The sequence below is a fragment of the Corvus hawaiiensis genome, chromosome 1 (assembly GCF_020740725.1).
Source record: "Corvus hawaiiensis isolate bCorHaw1 chromosome 1, bCorHaw1.pri.cur, whole genome shotgun sequence".
Taxonomy (NCBI): Eukaryota; Metazoa; Chordata; class Aves; order Passeriformes; family Corvidae; genus Corvus; species Corvus hawaiiensis.
Window position 1 is genome coordinate 58,242,623 of NC_063213.1, and position 18,999 is coordinate 58,261,621.

An 18,999-nucleotide genomic window follows, 5' to 3' on the forward strand; every position below is an offset into this window, starting at 1 on the left:
TCTACTGGATAAAAAACCCACTTGTTTTTACCTTGATCAGTCTTTGTGCTCACCTGGAGATGTGACACTTATGAAACTATCCACTGATGGGTATAAGTACAGCAGCAGTTCTGGGGCCACTGAAGCTGAGTACCTATATGACCAAATCCAAAGCCTTGTGCCAGAAAACAATATAAATGAAACGTAGATGGAAAAGGATGCAATAAAAAAACCTGGAAAAATACCAGGTAATAGGGAAAATGTGGGATAAAGTGGTAATTATCATGAGTATTTGAAGTTTTAAAGAATAATTAAAGAGTGGATAAATGACACATTTGTAGATCCTACTGTTAGATTCTTTACCAAAGGACCTGCTATACAATTATTTGGGGAACCTGACAGGTGAGTTATATGTGTAATTCTAAATAAATTGCTTAGTGCTTAAAAATACCCAGGAGGATGCTGATTCTTTAAAAGTACTTGGAAAAACCACATAGATAGAATAATTTTTGTAAGGAATATTTATTTTCAGTTCCATTTAAACAACCCACTTTTGTAACACATACTAAAATCTTTAGGAAACATTCTAAGAAATTTCAGGATTATAACCACAGGAATGAATTAAACGTATTTCAGTTCTGCAGATTAAAATACAGAATATGTTTGCATCATTCTGCATTTTATTAGGTTGCTGCCTTTTGGTATGCTTTACATTAAAAATACATGACTGACACTCTTTATACCAGTAAGCCTTTTTATTGAAAAAAAATATTATTGCATTAAACTACATTCCCAGGGATTCCTTGAATAAGCTAAAAAAAAAGTCGCTTTGCATGTACAATAGTGCAATTCACTTAGCTACTGTATAATATAAAACACTTTATACAGAGAATACAAAACAAAATTACTAGTTTACATATTATATTAGCCAGAGTATTATCCAGTTTTAAATATAAAGTTGACACTTTTAAAATCAATCTGACCAAATGGCATTTTTATGCAAATTTGCACAGCATATATACATATTGAATGTATTTCAGAAGTGCATCAGATGCAAAGAAAAAGCCCCAAACAGCAACAAAAAAATGTATCATGGTGTGACTCAGGAAAATTTTTTATTGGAATTTTAATGTGTGGGTGATCTGTTTCCTTGGACTATGTATCAAGAATATACAATCAAGGTAAAAAAGATTATTAACTTGGTGTTTGTATATCACTGCCATAAGGATACTGTAACTCTTTAAAAAATCTGTTTAAATAAAATCAAAATTGTAGCACGGCTCCATACATCAGGCTCAATAAAGCTTTTAATAATTATAATAATACATATTTAAAGTACATTACTGATGAAAAGCAAATATGGCAGCAATTAGAGAAAATGTATAATTTCAGCTGTGCCAATGGCTTTATTACATTTCTCCAAGAAAATCCCTTCTGTGCGCTAAGAACAGTATTGGACATCGCCTTTGGTAATCAATGATTCATGTTTTTCTCTTGTGCTGTTTCTGTTCTTAATCTCTCTTTTTCTCCCACTTAAAATATCTCAAAATCCTAATTTCCATTTTTCCAAGAATTAAATTTAATCTTCATTGCCAATTTATTAGTTTTACGATGTCGGTATGTACAATGACGCATGGAAATCCTATGATTTCATTTCTTCTAGGATCCCGTTGTGTGGTGCATACATTAAGGGAAACAAATACATCTATTTCCATAAATGATCTATGTAGTAGGATATGGTTATGTTTGATTTGGTCAGGTTTCTTGCCACAGAAATTTCTACAGTATTAACATTGTCTGTAGGAAGTGTGGATACAAAATACGTGTACGCACATTAAAGATGAGATTAGCCCATCATTCCTTCGGTTCCATATTTTTCTTTTGGTGTTACCTGCTTAGGATACAAATGAACTCTTATACTCATTGAGAACAGCTGGGTTTACTTCAATTGAGATGAAACTGGGCCCATAAATTTAAAAGCCTGTGGGGCTGGAAATGCACCTTTTACGCTGGTATTATCCCTGAACTGCTGGTGATGGCCAAGCAGCCCAGTCAGCCCCTTCTAGGGCACAGCATGACCTGCTACTTTAGATGTCCAATTCAGAATGTTTCTACAAAGTTATGATTAATGTTTCCAAGTGGTCCACTGAGTGAGTGATCTCCATCCAAGCAACTAATAATTTTTAGAGGTGTTAAGTCACAGTCAGTGAAATATGTTTGATTCTCAGAAAATAAAGTATTGGAAATACAGAAACTATATGTAAATTCAGATCTTCTTTTGGGAAAAATTTCAGCCAAAATTGAAAGGAAGAATTGTTAAACTGTGGAAATATTTAGTTTTACATCTTTCCCAAATAAAATTTTTGATTTCCTTTTTTCTGAAGCCATAATTTCAATTAAAGAATTTATCTACAACTTAAACGAGAAAAATAAATATAATTTATGTGCTACTTACATACAGATAAGTAACATCAAAATGGCATGAATCCGTTTTGTTAAAATGGATTGAAAAAGTTAAGGTGGGAATCAAACCAAAAGATATTTGAGGGTGCTGGTGTCACCAACCTTTTTCAACACCAAAATGTTTTGCTTCAGCATAGTCTCCATAATTTTTTTTTTCTGATGGTTTTTATTCAATAGCTAAAACATCATGTATTCAAAGCTACTTTGAAACACAAACTTTGAAAATACAAAACTAGCAGTCGCAACTTGTAAAGAGATTGGGAAAGTTTGGCATATTACCAGTTTATGCTGAAGAAGCTCCAGAAAGACAGAAATTAAAACAATTCCATTTTACTGCAATGGATCAATGTATTTTGATTAAAACTAAGAAAATTGGTTCTGTTGTATTTTAAAGACACAACTTACTTGCAATTATGTTTTTCAGCTTCTTCAGGTAGCTGAATATATTGGAATAAAGTTCCTCCAAAAGTTTTTTAATGTGTTTTATATTGATTCTGAAAGATAAATTTTGTGCACTACATCATTGCAAATGAATTGAAGTTATTTCAAGTGTTTTTAATCCGAACAAACAGGTACTGTCTGTTGGACACTTCATGGTCCAATTTTACTGGGAAGCATGCCTGCAGTTTAACCATAATTATGAACTTTATTTCATGCTAAATATCCTGTGTTCAGTTAGAAACGTTATAAAAATAGGCAAACTATGCCATTCGAAGAGATGCTGAAGCCTTCATGTATTTCCAGATACACAGTTATTACGAACAATTTCAACCACGCATTACTCTGAAGGTTGGATACATGCATTCAAACATTGTAGATTCAGAATTTCAATTTGCTTGTTGAGAGTTTGAGAAGCCATGCGAGAATCCTGACATATTTGCTTAGATTTAATATACTTTTAAATTCTCAGTACTTGGACAAGTTTTTCTCTGAGTAGAGCCAGTTTTTGAAGAGTTGATCAGAATTTTACTTCTGCATTTTTATGAATATCAGCATGATTTTATAGGACCAGCCAATTGTTTCTGTTTGTGAAAGGGATGAAAAATATTTGCACATTTTTTGGGACAGACTGTTCCACACATCAGAGCTCTGTTTGGTAGGAAAAAGTGTTGCAGTTTTGGCCAAGGACCTCTGAGGTTCAGAGCCAGCACTAGCTGCTCGGCAATTCTGGGCTGCTGTGGCTCACCCTGATATACCCTATGATCCAGCCATACACAGGCAATGCCAAAGAACTCAGCTTCTTGGTGAGCCTTCTTGGATGCTTGGCTCAGAGAGAAAAGTAGCAGCCTGCTTGTGCCAGCACAGAGCTCCCTATGCTAAGGGAATATTTTGTTATGTACCCGTGGCCTGACTGCAGTCCCTTTACACTGTCCAAGCAACATATGCAGGGATGAAATCACTAAAGTATCTTCAAGATGTTGTGATCCTCTTCTTCTAGTGTTAACTCATCACCCCTCCCTCTGAGCCTCCCTAGTTTACTTTGGTCAGGAGACAGCCCCAGGGTCTGGTGGTCCCAGATACCTTATTTTCTGCTCAGTCTAAAATACCTTAACCAAACCAGGCACCCTATCATATACACATTCAGAAAACCAAACCTTTGAGATGTGCCAAGATTGCTCAACTTTAAATTGTGCTACTTTAAATCCCTCATCAGTGCTGATACTGATCCCATTTTGTCTGGGTGCTGTGGTCCCATTCCTACTGACCATCATAGACTTCAGGCTATTCTTTTAAAACATTCTGTAGAACGACACTGGCCACCCATCCTTCTTGTGATAGTATCACAAAACGCTTTAAAGCAGCTCTTCCTCAGTGATACAAGAATAAAATCAACATTCATATGCTGTCAGCCAGATTGTGGACTCTAAAATATTTGCTGTTGTGCTCTCAGCAAAACAGTAGATTTCCTCTCCGACATGATTGGATGCTGAATGCTTTATTTTCTTTAAATTTTGGGTTGGAGCCATGGTGAAATCATTTGGGCTAGTTTAAGTAGCTGGAAACACTGAAAACTTCTTTTGTTGCAGGTAACTGTTGGGTCTGGATGGAACAAGAATAGTGATGGGGCTCTTGTCCTTGGAATAAGGGATGAACTAAGTGATTTGGGTGTATAGCAGAAGGTGTGGCTGTGTTCAGGTGTGGTGCAAATAATGCTGGGATATATGCAGTGTGTGACAGTGCAGGGAAGGTCAGTGGAGAAGGGTGGAGGGGAGTGGCAGAAACCAAGTGCAATGGGTGTCCTGTCAGCAAAGCAGGGTAGGTGGGAATAAGGGCTGGTGCTAACGGGGAAAGTGATATGGGGGCAAAATGTGCCTGCGAGAGGGGGTGGAGGGGTGCCAGGGAGAGATGGCTGCCATGGGGGTGCACAGAGGCCGAGACAGCAAAGCGTTGCAGCAGCGTGTGGTGGATGGTGGTGACAGTAGCCTGCTGCTGAACAGGGAGGGCAGGAACTGCTGGTGTTGCAGAGAAGGCAGCTGGTCCTGGGGCAGGCAAAACTTTCAGATGTTTTGCCAGAAGTTGTTTCTGCATGTGCTGCTGGGCTTGCAGCTGCAGCAACCTGTATTTGTCTACTTCTTCTGGTGTGAATGTGATAGGCTGTTGTGTTAAAGGAGGGGAGGTGGATTTACTGTACACTTCTAGGTCATTTAATGTGTTACCATACTTCTGCATAGCATTGTCACAAAGAGAGTCTGAACTGCCTTCTGCCCGGTTCAAGTCCATGTTTACATCATGTAGTTCTTCTTTGGTCTCTGTTGAATTAGCAACAGCAGAATATCTATTAGAGGGAAAAGCACCAGGGAAATCATTTGGTACTGGATCACAGCTTTGTATAAAGGGCTGCACTTCACTAATGAAGAGATTGGATTGTTCCTTTATTGCTGTGTTCCTTTTTATGCTTGGGCTCTGATAGCCTGTTTCAATTTGAATTATGTCTTTAAGAGCACAATGATCATAATCAGTTCCAGGTGAAAGAGTAACATTAGTTATGTCTGATGCTTCAGAGCTGTTTTTCTTCACACTGTTTTCCAACAAACTGATTTCATTATGTCCCATATCATTTTTACCCATGCTTAGCACTTTCTCTGGCAAAGGTAACATTGCAATGTCATCTACTGATGATGAAAACTGAAGAGCAAAGTGACTTTGTGAGTCATCCTTTAATTCTACCCCACTAATGTTTGAAAATTTCTCTGAATCATGCATTTGTTCCTGGGTTTTCTTAGACTGCACTCTTTCTAAAAGTAACTTGGCTGTCATTGACTTTCTTTTTCCACATATGTCTTTTGCCAGGTTTTTGGAAGAGCAGGTGGCAAAGTTTTTGGACTGACTATTCACATTCAGGGAGTTGTAATGTGCAGTTTCAGCTTTTCCTGGTTCAGCATTACAACCTCTCTCAGCATCCTCCTTTGTTTTGTTGTCACAGTAGTCAGTCTCTTTTGAGAAGGATCCTGAACTGCTGCCTCTTGATATTCTGCTGCTAGATGATCTTTCACTGCTTCTTGAATCACTGGTGGAACCACTTTTGGATTTGTGGTAGCTGCTACTCCTACTATGTGCTTTGCCAAAATGCTGATGTCTACTTCTGCTGTGTTTAGATCTGTCTCTGATTCGTAAAACTTTATGTCTTGAACATCTTTGATATTTAATTGTGCCCCTCTGAGTACAGTTTCTAGTTCTGTGAATTCTACTATGACAAAGATAATCCTCGTCTGTGTCATCTGAAGTGAAAATACACTTGTGCTTTCTGTGTTTACATTTATGCCTTTCATCTGTCTTGCTTTTTCTTTTACAACAACAAAGCAAATGATTTCTGCCGTGATTGTTTGATGTGGGACTTGCGTAGCTCATGTAGCTACTCGTACTGCTAACTGAAGTGTCAGAATAGCTGGAATGTCTGCCACACGAGGACTTTTGAGGAGATGGGAATCTCCAGCATCTCGTGTAACTTCCACATCCTTCATTATCTGAATACCTGCTGTTTGAACTGGATTTACAACTACAGAAACTTCCACTAGAGTATTTTCCACTGTCACTTATGTCACTGCTGCAGCTGACCACATCTTGAAGGGATCTGCAGTCATTTTGGTTTTCAGATTTTTCTTCAGGATCAATTAAATGACATTTTGCAGATTTAGATTTTTTAATCCTAGACATAAAAGCAGAAAAGGAAATGCTTTCGTTTCTAATGTTCTGAGTTTTTCTTTCACAGCTATGGAAATGATGCTTTAAAGGTCTTCTCAGTGTTGTTGTATAAAGACTTTTTTCTGTCACGTAATCCTTTTGTGAGACATCAAAGTAAGCAGGCACTTTGGGTATATTTTCATTCAAATAATCTGCAATGCATTTTTGACCATTTTCATTAATTTCTTTCCCTATGTCTGACCCAGCTTTTTGCTTGGACTTTCTTGGGTTTAGGGAGCCTTTCATCTTCTTTGGTTTCAACAACTGATTATCTTGTTCATTTGACATTTGCTTGTGTTTTATTAAACCTGAGGGTTCATTTTCATCCACAGTCTTATTTTTAGAGAGCACTTTACAGCTTTCTTTGTTTGTTTCATGCTGTTTACCATCTCTGTGATTTAAGGAGAGTCTGAAGTCAAAATACAATGGATTACAGCCATATGAAATACAGGGCTCAGTTTTTGTAAACAAAAGTAATTCTGTGGGCCACTGCAGAGCAGTGGTGCCATCTTTGCTCACTACATGGAGGAAAGGCAACCCCTGGGGCTTAACTTCTTTGACCATGGTCTCCTTCAGAAGTGTTTCCATATTTCCATCTGTGGTTTCTGAAGTGTCCAAAGATCTTCTTCTTTTTATCACTCCAGGATCGTCATTAATGTTGCTTAAACAGGTCAGCTCAGGTGCTGGCTGTCGTGGGAGCTCAGATAACTGGTCAGGCAGGTGGGCATTGCTGTGCTTGTAGGTGTTCAGCTGTGTACAAAAATTGCTGGTTTGGCATGAAGATGAAATGGGAGTTTCTAAGAATTGTTCAGATTCATTCAGTTTGTTCTCTTTCTCTGTTTCTCTCAGTGAAGCAGAAAAATTCAAATTTGAAAGCTGTATTTTGACTTTAGAATACAAAGGATTAGCTCTGAATTTTTCTTCTGATTCCCTATCACTACTTTTATCATTTTCCTTTAGCATTTTAGGTTTTGCAGCTACATGACTTGATGCACTGTTATTCAAATCCATTTGGTCTTGTGTAATAGGTGACTCTTTATCCAAACTTGCTTTCAGGTGTTCCTCCAAAAGTGTGGCAGAATGACAGCCCTCAATAGCTTGCTTTTTTTTATGGTTGGGGGGTTCACTACAATCATTTCCTTCTTCAGAGTTCTCACTGAAGACTGACGCTGAGGACTCAAGCTTCAAAGGGACTTTTTTAGAGAATGAAAAAGACACCCCTGCCCTTTGAGAGGTACTGGTGCTATCTGGGAACATTTGTGAGACGTGATTTCCAAGTGCATGGTGTCTTTCAGTAAGGGGATGGTGCCTGCTTATAATAAGTTGTTTTTTCTCTAGTATGCTTTTGGAGAAACCTTGGCCTTCACTTGTGATGGTTCTTTGAGAACTTGCTGTGAACTTGCTGCCCTTGTACAGGAAAATGCCATCTGGTGATTGCTGCTTTTCCAGGACTAATCGGGGGGCTTTAAGCAATGGTCCACTCCCAGTGATGCTTTAGGGTAAAAAAATAAATAAAAAAGAAATCTGTATTAAGTAACCAAGTTATGACAGAGCATGCATTTGACAATGTCTGTCCGGTGAAGGAGGGTATCACTCAAGTTTTTACAAGGGAAAGCTAAGTTTCAACAGGGTAAATGAGCAGTTTATCATCAGTTTGGGGTTCTTTGTGGGCAAGACAGTCTTTACACATAGAAAATTAAATGTTTAATGTCAGCACATGCTCTTTTTCAGAGTTGTGCCCATGTACAAGCAGAAAAAATATTGGTTTTACTCCAAATTTATATTTAGGGGAATTTAATCAGTGGTAAGTCTTGGTTTTCTGAAAAGCCACTGCATAGGAAATTGTGCCATGTTCAAAAAGAGATGCTTCCACTTGGAGCATCTGCAAAATCAAACTCTAGAAGAGAAAGAGAAACATTCTGCTTGATTAGGGGGGAATGTGTTTGTTTGAATTTTTTGAGTAGATTCTTATTTTATCTTTAAATTATTCCACAATAAATGACTTTTCAAAATATTCAGAGATATTCATACTAAAGCTGTCAGCAAACACTGGAGGGGAAAAAATCACAACTTCACTGATCTCATTATCAACCATGATTTGACTTACTTTGCCACATTTTCTCTTTCTTTATTTTACTTTCAATCATTACATTATTCCTCTTTTCAAAATATCTCAGATTCTAAATATGATTTAGTTTTCTTATAATTAAAAAAAATGTTTACCTATTCTAGGGCCTTAAAAAAAAGGCAAACCACTGATTTCTTGAAACTGAGACTGACATGACTGTTGCCATTTTCCATTAGAGACATGACATATATAGCCACCATAAAAGTGTTTTTCCAAGATATATTTTAAATACACATTTCATTAGACTAATTATCTACATTTTCTAGCAATGCAGTATTACAGTACACTATCAGGAAAAAAAATTGGAACCAGATTAAATTAAGATTTTGATTAAAAAATTATAAAATATTTTAATTAAATGTAAATAAATTAAAACTGCTAGATCTGCATATAAGCTATCTATAATTGGCAATCATGTTTTATAAATGCTATAAAAATATATTGATCTTCAGCAATGGGAAAGACAGAAAGACTCCCTGGAGTAGGGTCAACTCATACTATGAGAATATGTGCACATTTCAGAGAATATCTTTGCATTTCCCAGAAATTTGGCATCAGGAGATACAAATGAACCCCTATTCGTGTATCAAGAACAAATAATCTCTTGGAGAAGGCATATAAAGAGATATTTTTCAAAGTCTTCTCGGAATAGCAAAATAAAATTTTTCTGTGCACAAGATTAGCAACAATTTTGTTGTCAAATTGAATTAGTTTGTTGTAAGGAACTGTGTTGGAACCTGGGATGGTAACAATTATATGTGTGTGTAGAGTTCTGCTTACAAAGGCTGACATTCTGTCTTCCCTGAGCAACTGGGAATGCTACCCCTCTGCCAAAATCACGGCGCTCAGTCTCCCCTGAGCCTATTAGTGATTACAGAGAGGAATAGCAAGCTCTGTCTTTCCACACTCTTTGCAAAATATTATGAACTCCTGGCTCTTTCTAAAAGCAAACCTGCTCTTTCCCACCCGGTCTCATTCTGGCTTTCCTATTATCACTGACATTATCAGTCTATTTGAGACTACATCTTCAAGTGTGTGGGCATAAAGGAAGCTTCCCACAGGCAGCTACATTTGTTTCAGCAGATTTGTATGAAAATGGAGTCGCAATCATAGAAGTGATATATTAGCACTAAACGGTTATATTTCAGCAGATTGCTCAAAAGCAATTACATAGGCCAAAATGAGTTTGTAATAAACTCAGAATGCTATTATTTCCAGGGTACAGCAGTCTTGAGATGAATTTAAAAGAATGCCAGTTTATTTATCTGATTAACTCATTGTGGTCATAGATTAACATAAACAATTGGTCTGATGGCAATCTATTCTACTGAAGCATTCAGTGTCATTAAACAAAGGAGATTTCTCAAATTTAAAGGTTTATTAGTGCAATCTTTGTTCTCTATCTTGATATTCATCAATAGAGCTAACAGTATTAGACAAACTTAATTCAGTTAATTACTCGTTTTTCATTCAAATAATGATTACCCTACAGAGAAACTGTGAGCATAATAACAGTACCCTAAAAGTAGTAAAAATTATTCACAAAGGCTTTATCCTCTCCCATTAATTTGCAATCAAATGTTAAGACAGTCATACTAATCTTTTCAGGTCAGTTTGGATAAGGTAAAATGGTGATATTATAAAAGCGTCTTCAAAACATTCTATTTAGAAGACATGATAATAACTATCTACAGGAGAGAAAACAACAAACTTAAACATCATGCAATTAAGTCAGGGGTTTTCAATGTATGGTTTGCAGAGCAGGAACATTTGGAGTTGAAGACAGCTGAAAACAGGTTACAGTGCACACAATCTGTACATTACATTGTGGAGGAGTAAAAATATTAATATTTCTTCTGGAAGGGAGGAAAGAGGGCATAAAATCTCATACAAGTTTTAAAAACTTGCCATTCTGACTGCTTCCGTAATTCTGCAAGCTGGTGGAGTCGCTTGAGTGCTTTTTCCTGTTTCTTCTCATCTTTCCATGACTTTGAAGCCACATTTCGAGCAAATTCCCTTTGTTTTAAATCTTTCAATCTCTGTGTGAAAAGAATATAAACAGAAGGGATTAGAGATGTACACAGCTGTAGTGGTTTGGTTCAAAATATCCATTACTTACTTATTTTCCTTCTGTGAGATAAGAATTAGGAGAAAAACAAAGCAGGCACAAAACTTAAAAGAATATAAAGAAGTTTATTAACAGACCTAAAAGAAAAAAAAAAAGAGTAAACCTTCAGAACACTTTCCTCCCTGCACCTTTCTCCCTTCTCCCACTGACCACGTAAAAAGACAACCCTTGAGATTTTCAGTCAGTTTACCACCTCTATAATAACCTTTCTTCAGTTCACTTAGGGAGAGGAGTCTCTCTTGCTCATGCTATGGACACATCTCCACAAGAAACTGTTCTATCATGGCTTCAATATCACAGCAAGACAGCCGCCCGGGTTGGTTCTCTGCTCGCATGTGAGAGTCCCTTCTCTCAATTTACAGCTTTCCCCACAACTGCTTTCGAGGGTCCAATCTTTAGCTAATGGGGTTCCATTTTAAGGATGAGCTGTTCAGAAGCAAAGGTTCTCTTCATCTATCTCTGGGAGCATCTTCATCTCCAGGAACAGAGGTCTTCTCCTTCCCTGGGAGCAAGGGTCCCCATCACTTTCATCTCTCTCTGTTCAAGCTACTTCAACATTTGCTTATTTCAGCGCAGGTGCTTTTGCTCACAAGTACAGTTTGAACGCTCCACCCCCCATGCTTTCATGAAATTACAACGGGTACTCTGATGTATCATAATCCATCACCACCATAGCTTTACAACAGAATTTCAGCTCCTAGGTTTGAAGCATCTCCTCTTTCTCCTCTCTTGGGGTTTCAGCCCCTCCCTCTTCACTGACTTTGGTGTCTTTATGGTGTTTTCTTCATGTTCCTTCACCTTTCCTCTTCCTCTGACTTGGGAGAGGATTGATGTCTGCAGGCTTCATCTGTTCTGGAAGAATCTTACAGCACTAAAAGGGTTCATCTCACCTGGGCCTTGCAGCTGGAATTCACCTCTCACTGTTGGTCCCATGATCTTTGCTGGGCAGCGGCCTCAGATGAATTTTCGGCCGCACTGGGGGGGAGCCTGGCCGAGCCGCGCCGCCTGCACGGAGCAGGGCTGCGGGGCTGCCCGCACTGAGGGGCTGCGGGTGGAACAGGGCCTCAGGGCTCCAGGATGGCTGTCTCCCGGCCTGGCCCCTCTGGGCCGCGCGGGCCCACCAGTTACCCGTCCGAAAGCCAGAAGCAAGAGAGCTTTCCTGGGCTTTGTTCGTTCTTAAATGTGGATCACAGAGGCGTGTCAAGCTTCTAAAGTGGCTTTAAAAAGTTGCCAATATTCAAACTAGCCAGTTGATTGTTTCTATTGTGTCTAGAGGAAGCTGTAAGCATCTCTTTGCAAAAAATCACTTCTATGGCTGAAGCCCTCTTTACTGAGAACCCAAACTATGCTAAACCATGACAACAGCAGATACAGCTCCTCTTACTCAATTTAGTCACTTTTCATGAGGTTAGTATGTAAACGGAGAGTGAAAATATACTTAAAATACTATAATAGTGAGAAGAGATTGGAAATACTACTTTTGCTTACAAAAACAACATGATTTGGCCTCTGCTATTTAGCTGATCTATACCTACATATGAATGATAGCTTTTACTTTTTCTTATGAACACACAAATATTCTGTTGTGTACAAATACAGACATAACACCAGAATCCATTTAATGAGGTCAAAATTCTCCTATTTAATTAATCCTGTTGAAATGTAATCTGCAGGCATATGCTGGAATAAGTCTGAGGTCCTATGTGTAATATATTTTATAGTTCTCTACTTGCACATGTATGCATGTATGTGTGGGGGCTTCTCTGTTGGTTTTGTACCTTTTTAAGGCTGTATTATTTTCTCAAGAGAGAACCACTGTCTGAAATATTTGATCAGGAAACTCTTTTGTAGGTATTTTCACAATTTTTTTATCTCCTCACACATCTATAAATCAGGTAATTTCTGTTGGAGAGAGCAAAATTCTTTGCCTTTATTACATTTTTTTATTGCCTGATTTTGCACTACTGATAACACAAGGAGAGAGAAGGAGAAGATGTAAACCAGAAAATGTCAGCAGCATCCTCTGAAAAGACAGTTGTCTCTGAGTTCACTATATTCTCTAGGAGTCAGCAAGTCATGTCTAACCTTACAATTCCCCATTTCAGATCCATGCTTCCATACTTCATGGCAGAAATGCTTTCCCTCTTCCCCACTCCTCCAGTGCCATGATGTTTGGGGAAAAATGTTTACAAGCTGGGAGGGAGCTCAGTTGTATTCAGTCAGATGCCCAAAATGGAAGCTTTGAGGACCAGAATGGAAACTAAACTGCTGCATTCACTTGCCCCTTGGTCCACCCTGTGCTCATCTGTGTAATTTAGAACTACAGTATCAACACCATGAACTGCTAAATTTTCCATGGAGCAGTTTTTGCAAAGTAGATTTGAAGAAAGGTTTTGATATCCCAGTCATTTTTAAACTGCTGCTCTTCTTTCAATATCTATGCCTACTTGAGTGTCCATCAGCACCTAAAGATCAACATCCCAATCACTGCCATCAACTCATGCTGTTGTTTCACTGTAGCATAGCCAAAAGATCAATATGCATCAGAAGGATAAATTGAAGGCTGACCAAGCATTGTAACAGCAAATATGCCTTTCTGCAGCTCAGGTATGGGGAGCAGTCTAGCCATGGCACAGACCTGTACACTGGCCAACATGCACCTGGTTCTGAGAAACGGGGCTGGAGGCAAAGAGTCCCCAACTTGTAGAAGTCAAAAAAATTATAAATGCATGAGAGAACTGCTTTCTGGAGAGAGGTCTAGCCTTTGCCAATAGATTAAGACAAAGCAAATAGGTGAAAACCACCATCTAAAGAGATGACAACTTCTTTTTTGTCCAGCTAAAATGGAAGAATCCAGTTAGTGGCAATGACATAATATGACAGAAAGGCATGGAAAAACTTGATGGAAACAGGCCATAAAAGGTCTTTTCCTTCTGTGATTTCTTTCTGTGAAGAGTGCTGGGAAGCTGTAGCGAGCATCTCTCACTGCTGTCACATCAGCTTCCTTCAAGTATGGGATTTTTTAGAAAGTCAGATAACATCAGTGAGAGAAAATTAATGCTGGGAGACTGAGAGCAGAAGTTTCTTGTTTGCTCTCAGCCATTTGGACCCCAAGACATATGCCTCCGAGCACTGATCTAGAGACAGGGAGAGCTGGGCTGTTCTCCAATCAGCTGCTCAGGGGGGTTAAGAGCTGGCTGTCAGCCACCCTGATGTTTCAATCTCTACTGGATGAGGATGAGAAAGCCAGAAAGTTGCTCAAGGAACTGGTGCACCACCAACCAGCAAGAAATACCAGGCTGCCTAGTGCCTGATGAAAGTTTAACCATTTCATCAGAACTATCTACAATCTGTCAAATCTGTATGTTTCTCTGTAAAGTTTTTATCAGCTCAAACATCCAGTGCTTCATTGAACTAGATTCTGAAACAGGACAGCTGCAAAGTCGTTTTTAAAGCTCTTAGACTTCAGCTTCTTGGAAAGAAATGGTTGCTCCACCATATGTTTAGCTCTTACCTGTCTCTTTATGTGCCCTCTCTCATTATTCATTTGTTCCTTGCCAGGTCAGTCACATAGCACTCCATTCCCTCAACCTCATTTTCTGCAATTTACAGTAAAATGGATGAATATGTAAGACAATGTTACTTTTGGTTCAAGAAAGAAGCTTTTCAAATAATCTATTAAAGCCAAAGCTGAAAAAGAAATCAGAGAATCTTCCCAGAACAAATCCAAATGTTCTGTTACTTAGGTAATATTTACAAGAGTGTAGAGATATTTAAGCTGTAAGGATCCTATTCTCCACAAAAAACCATAGGTGGTCTTGAGCCTTATTAACACGTCCAATATGAATAAAGGGCAAAGAAACACATTTGAGAAATGCCCTTTAGGGCAGCTTGCTATGTTTTAGCTGTCACCAAGAGCTGTTCAGCATCACACATAAAGCACTCATGAGGAAAAACAGAAACAGTTTCTACCTGTCAAGGAAACAAAGAACGGTGCGAAACCGAGAACTATGGAGCGCAAAGCAATGCCATTTCACTTCTTTGACAGTTAGAATGATAATCAAAAAAGCAAATGGACCAACACTAAGAATAGGAGTTCTAGCAGTATTTTATGCTCTCTAATGGCATGCAGCATGTGTCAGAAGAGAGAAGAAAAAGAATTGCAGGTAAGCATAGCAGAGAACTCATCAACTGGAGCTGAAATCCAAGAAATCAAAACCATATACAGTCTGAGGAGAGAAAGGGCTCTCCCTGCACATCCCCTCAGCAAAACAAAACAAAGCTGCACTGCCAGAGCTCTAGTTAGGAATCATAATGAAATTTGTCAGCTATGTTGGATAGATCATGGGACTGCCTGCTGAACCTGCAAAGCCCTGGTTTTCTTCACTAATAACCTGTGCCAGACTTCTGACAGGCACACAGATATTTTCTGCAGGTGGGGTACAAGAGCATGCAATTGAGCAGGTACCTGAATGACAACCCCAAGCTCAGCAGGTGTGCTTGAAAATTAAAGTTGCTTTACACAGCAATTGCATTTTTCATGTAATTAGGTACTTAACTGGGCATCCAAATACAGGCACATATAATAAAATATGATTTATTTAATAGCTTTCTTGTGTTCTGTCTTTCACCTGCTACAAATATAGTTGTCATGGAGTTATATTTCTTTTTGAGACTCATGTTCTATTCTTTCTATATTTTTTGTACATGTGTGTGTGGACATTTCCATTTCTAAAAGTAACCCACCCCTTTTTTATAAATTCTCACAGAGAGTATTAGAAGACTACAAAATAATATTCATATTCGTGGAAAGATTTACTTGTAGAACCAGGTCTGAGCCCCATTGGCTCTTCCCTCTAAGACTCAGTCAAAAACTGCTGAATCTATGTTTTTTCTCCTGGAACTCTGGTATGAATCACCAGGAGATTTAAATGACTTAATGGAGCTGCATCTTCACTACCTACCTTTTCTAGACCTGAAATAACAGTGGTCAAATACCTGTAATTTAGCAATTTATTCCCATTATTAATGTCTGGGGGTATGTGTTTTGTTCTTTTTTAAATTGTCACTTTATTTGGGCCAGTACTTGCTTTGCACTGACCTATAAGCACCTGAAGAATACTCACTGCTGGCTGCATTTGCAGTACTGAGTTTATTTTCTGTCCAGAGTTATGATCCTGATTTCTATTTTTCCCTAAGCAGGTAAATGCTTATCTGGATTGCTATTCATCTGATCAACTTCAGATGGCCTTCTTCACAACCACTGGAAAGAAATAAGCACTTTAGGGACCTAACCACCTCTTTTTAAAGCAGCTGTCTAAAACAAGAGGGATAAAGTGAAATGTAAAAGTACCTCTTTCTTGTCATCGTGTACAGAGGCTATTAAAGTTGTCTATCTTAGTTATTAAAGGGTGTTCCTCTAAGAAGAAGACACAGCTGACATCCCAGCTCAGGTGCCTTTACACCAACGCACAGAGCATGGGCAACAAACTGGAGCAGCTGGAACCCACTGCGCTCCTATAAAGTTAGGACCTAATTGCCATCACTGCAACCCGGTTGGAGGAATCAAGCGTTTAGTCAATAGGGCCACCTGAGAAACAGCTCTCTGGGACAAGGGAGCGTAACCAAGCTGGCAAATCTTTAAGCAAGTTTTCCATAGAGCACAAGAGCTCTCAATCCCCTGGTGTAAGAGAAAAGGAGACTGTCTTGGCTGAGTTGAGACCTACTGGTAAAATAAAGAGGCAAGAAGGAAATGCAAAGGTAGTGAAAGCAAGGACAGGTATCCTGGGAAGAGTATAGTGATGCTACTCAGTTGTGTAAGGATCGGTCAGGAAGGCCAAGGTGCAGCTGGAGCTGGTCTTGGCCAAGGACGAAAAGAATAATAGGAAGAGCAGGAATGTCAGCCAGAAAATGAAGGTTAAAGAAAGCAAACAGCCACATAAAGAAAGCAAATGAGTGATGAACTGGTAACAACAAATGAGGGGAAGGTTGAGCTATTCAACAACTCTTTTGTCTCATTCTTAACTGGCAAGTCTCTCCGTTTGAGGATCATATGAGTATGGTACTGGGAGACAGCATTACTTCTCCTTCCGAGTATTCTGTCAGGGGCTAAGCCATTATATAGATTTAACAGGGGTTCAAAGTGTTAACTGCTTCAGATTCTGGGAAGGAGAACTGTTGTTGCAAATATACTGAGTAGCAAATCCTCTTCTTGTTCACAGTAGTATAACTGCATTGGTGTAAATAGAAGGCATCTTTGAGAAAAAAAAAATTCTATGTATTAAGCTAGAAAATGTCATTTAGTATAAATTAATATTTTTTCCCCATTACATTTAGAATATCTTTGTTCTGGAATATCATTCACAACTCAACCTCCAAACTACTCATTATTCCGTAATGCATTCCAGCCCCAGGTAAAAATGTATATACCACATTAGGTATATGTCTTCTGTTATATTAAGAGAGCCTTCTTTAAATTGAAGTCCTTGAACTAATGTGAGTGTTTGAATGCCTGATTTGCTTTAAAGATTTATTTCCACTCAGCAAAAAAGCTCCTTAATTAAGTTCTAACCAAATTCACCATAGAAGGGTTAACTGAGGAAAACAGGAATGTTAATTTCAGTAATTATTCTCTTGCCTGTAACCCTAACATTGGAACCAAACACATTATTTGTAAAATGATTTCACACTGCAAACCATCAAATGAGAATGATAGTCACTAGAGAACATATTTTAACTTCATGTCTAAAGCTTACAGTATTAGCTTGCTAAGTGGAAGTGAGGAAACAACAATGAAGGAATTTGCCTTTACTATGGTAAATAAAATCCTAAAAATAAATTGGAAAAGCTATTGTATACAGGAATTAACAATGAGCTATTAATCCAAAAGCTAGCTGATAAATTTTCATTTGTTTTACCCATAAATAGCCTCAGATCACTTTGAAGTGTGTGCAAGTAATTATTTGTTAGAATATTTTATATTATAGTCAGCTGTAACAGTTTCAATATAGGTAGTGGAAGTGAATGAGAAGACAAAAAGAAAATACCCTGGTCTGATTGGATTAGGGAATGAGATGATAGCAGGAGGGAGGAAGACTCAGTCCTCAGATGTGCCCTAGAGAATCCATCTATCAGTTAATGAGATGCTGATCATGGATCTAACCTGAAGTATAAATTACAGATGGCCCTTTGGAGGGCTTGTTTTTTCCTGTTTAACCAGACCTGCAAATATTCCTGCCAATTAAACTGATTTAATCTATTGCTGGATGAAAGTATCCATTTGTGGATGCTTTCCATTTTAAAAGATCCAATTGTACTTCTCATAAGAATCCCCCAAATAAAGTCAAAACAGATGCATTTGGTGGAGACAGTTTCCATAGGAAAGAGGACAAAACATGCCAGCAACTTTGTGCCAGCAACTCATTCCTGTGGAAGACTGAGCTATTGACCACTCGTTTCTATCAGTTCCAACAAACGTATTGCCATAGGCTCCACCAAGCTGGCTGCATACTGTGTACTTCGATTAGATGTATTTAGTGTCACTTTGGAATACAGAGCAACTTACCCAGAAAAATAACACATTTGAATGATAAAAAACTTGGGGCAGGGTCCATATATTCCCTTCAAGTTCCTATATTACCTTACTTGTCAGGGTGTTGGGCTTTCTTAGATCAAAACCATCATCTCATATATTGTATTTCTTTTTCCTTCTCATTTAAGCAGCTAAAAGAAAAGAAACGGATGTTACAGATCTTGTGCAGACTAGCTCTTTTCAAAACTTTCAGTACTTCTTGTAATCTTGTTTTAAAAGTATTTAAGATTTTCCACGTTTTTAAAGCCTGTCTCACCACTTTGTTTTTATTTGTTCTAACTGTAGCAGGCAGAATACAAAATCACCTACATTTTAGTGAAAAGAGAGAGAGTCTAAATTATCCTAGAATTCTACAGGTGAGTCCAAAACCTGGCCTCAAACTTTCTTCAATGCAGTCAGCATACTTTCAGAGTAACAAAAATGACAGTGGAAATGTCCATACATGGATTTTAAATAGCACTTTTCATAGACAGATCTCCGATTTCTTATGAAACTTCAGCTTTACCCTGATATCATTTTACAAATAAA

The 18,999-nt window shown here is 38.2% G+C and overlaps 1 protein-coding gene across 3 annotated transcripts in view; it reads right to left on the bottom strand.

Moving 5' to 3' along the window:
• Positions 1–482: 482 nt before the first annotated feature.
• ZNF804B (zinc finger protein 804B) overlaps positions 483–18,999 on the bottom strand; it is a 241,008-nt gene continuing 222,491 nt past the window's right edge. For all 3 annotated transcript variants that reach the window (XM_048306288.1, XM_048306277.1, XM_048306298.1), the window contains exons 3-4: positions 10,661–10,791; positions 483–8,116 (exon numbers count right to left, since the gene is read on the bottom strand). In XM_048306288.1, coding sequence (XP_048162245.1) covers positions 4,426–8,116; positions 10,661–10,791 — 3,822 coding nt within the window. In that variant the 3' untranslated portion in view covers positions 483–4,425. The remainder of the gene's footprint in view (positions 8,117–10,660; positions 10,792–18,999) is intronic.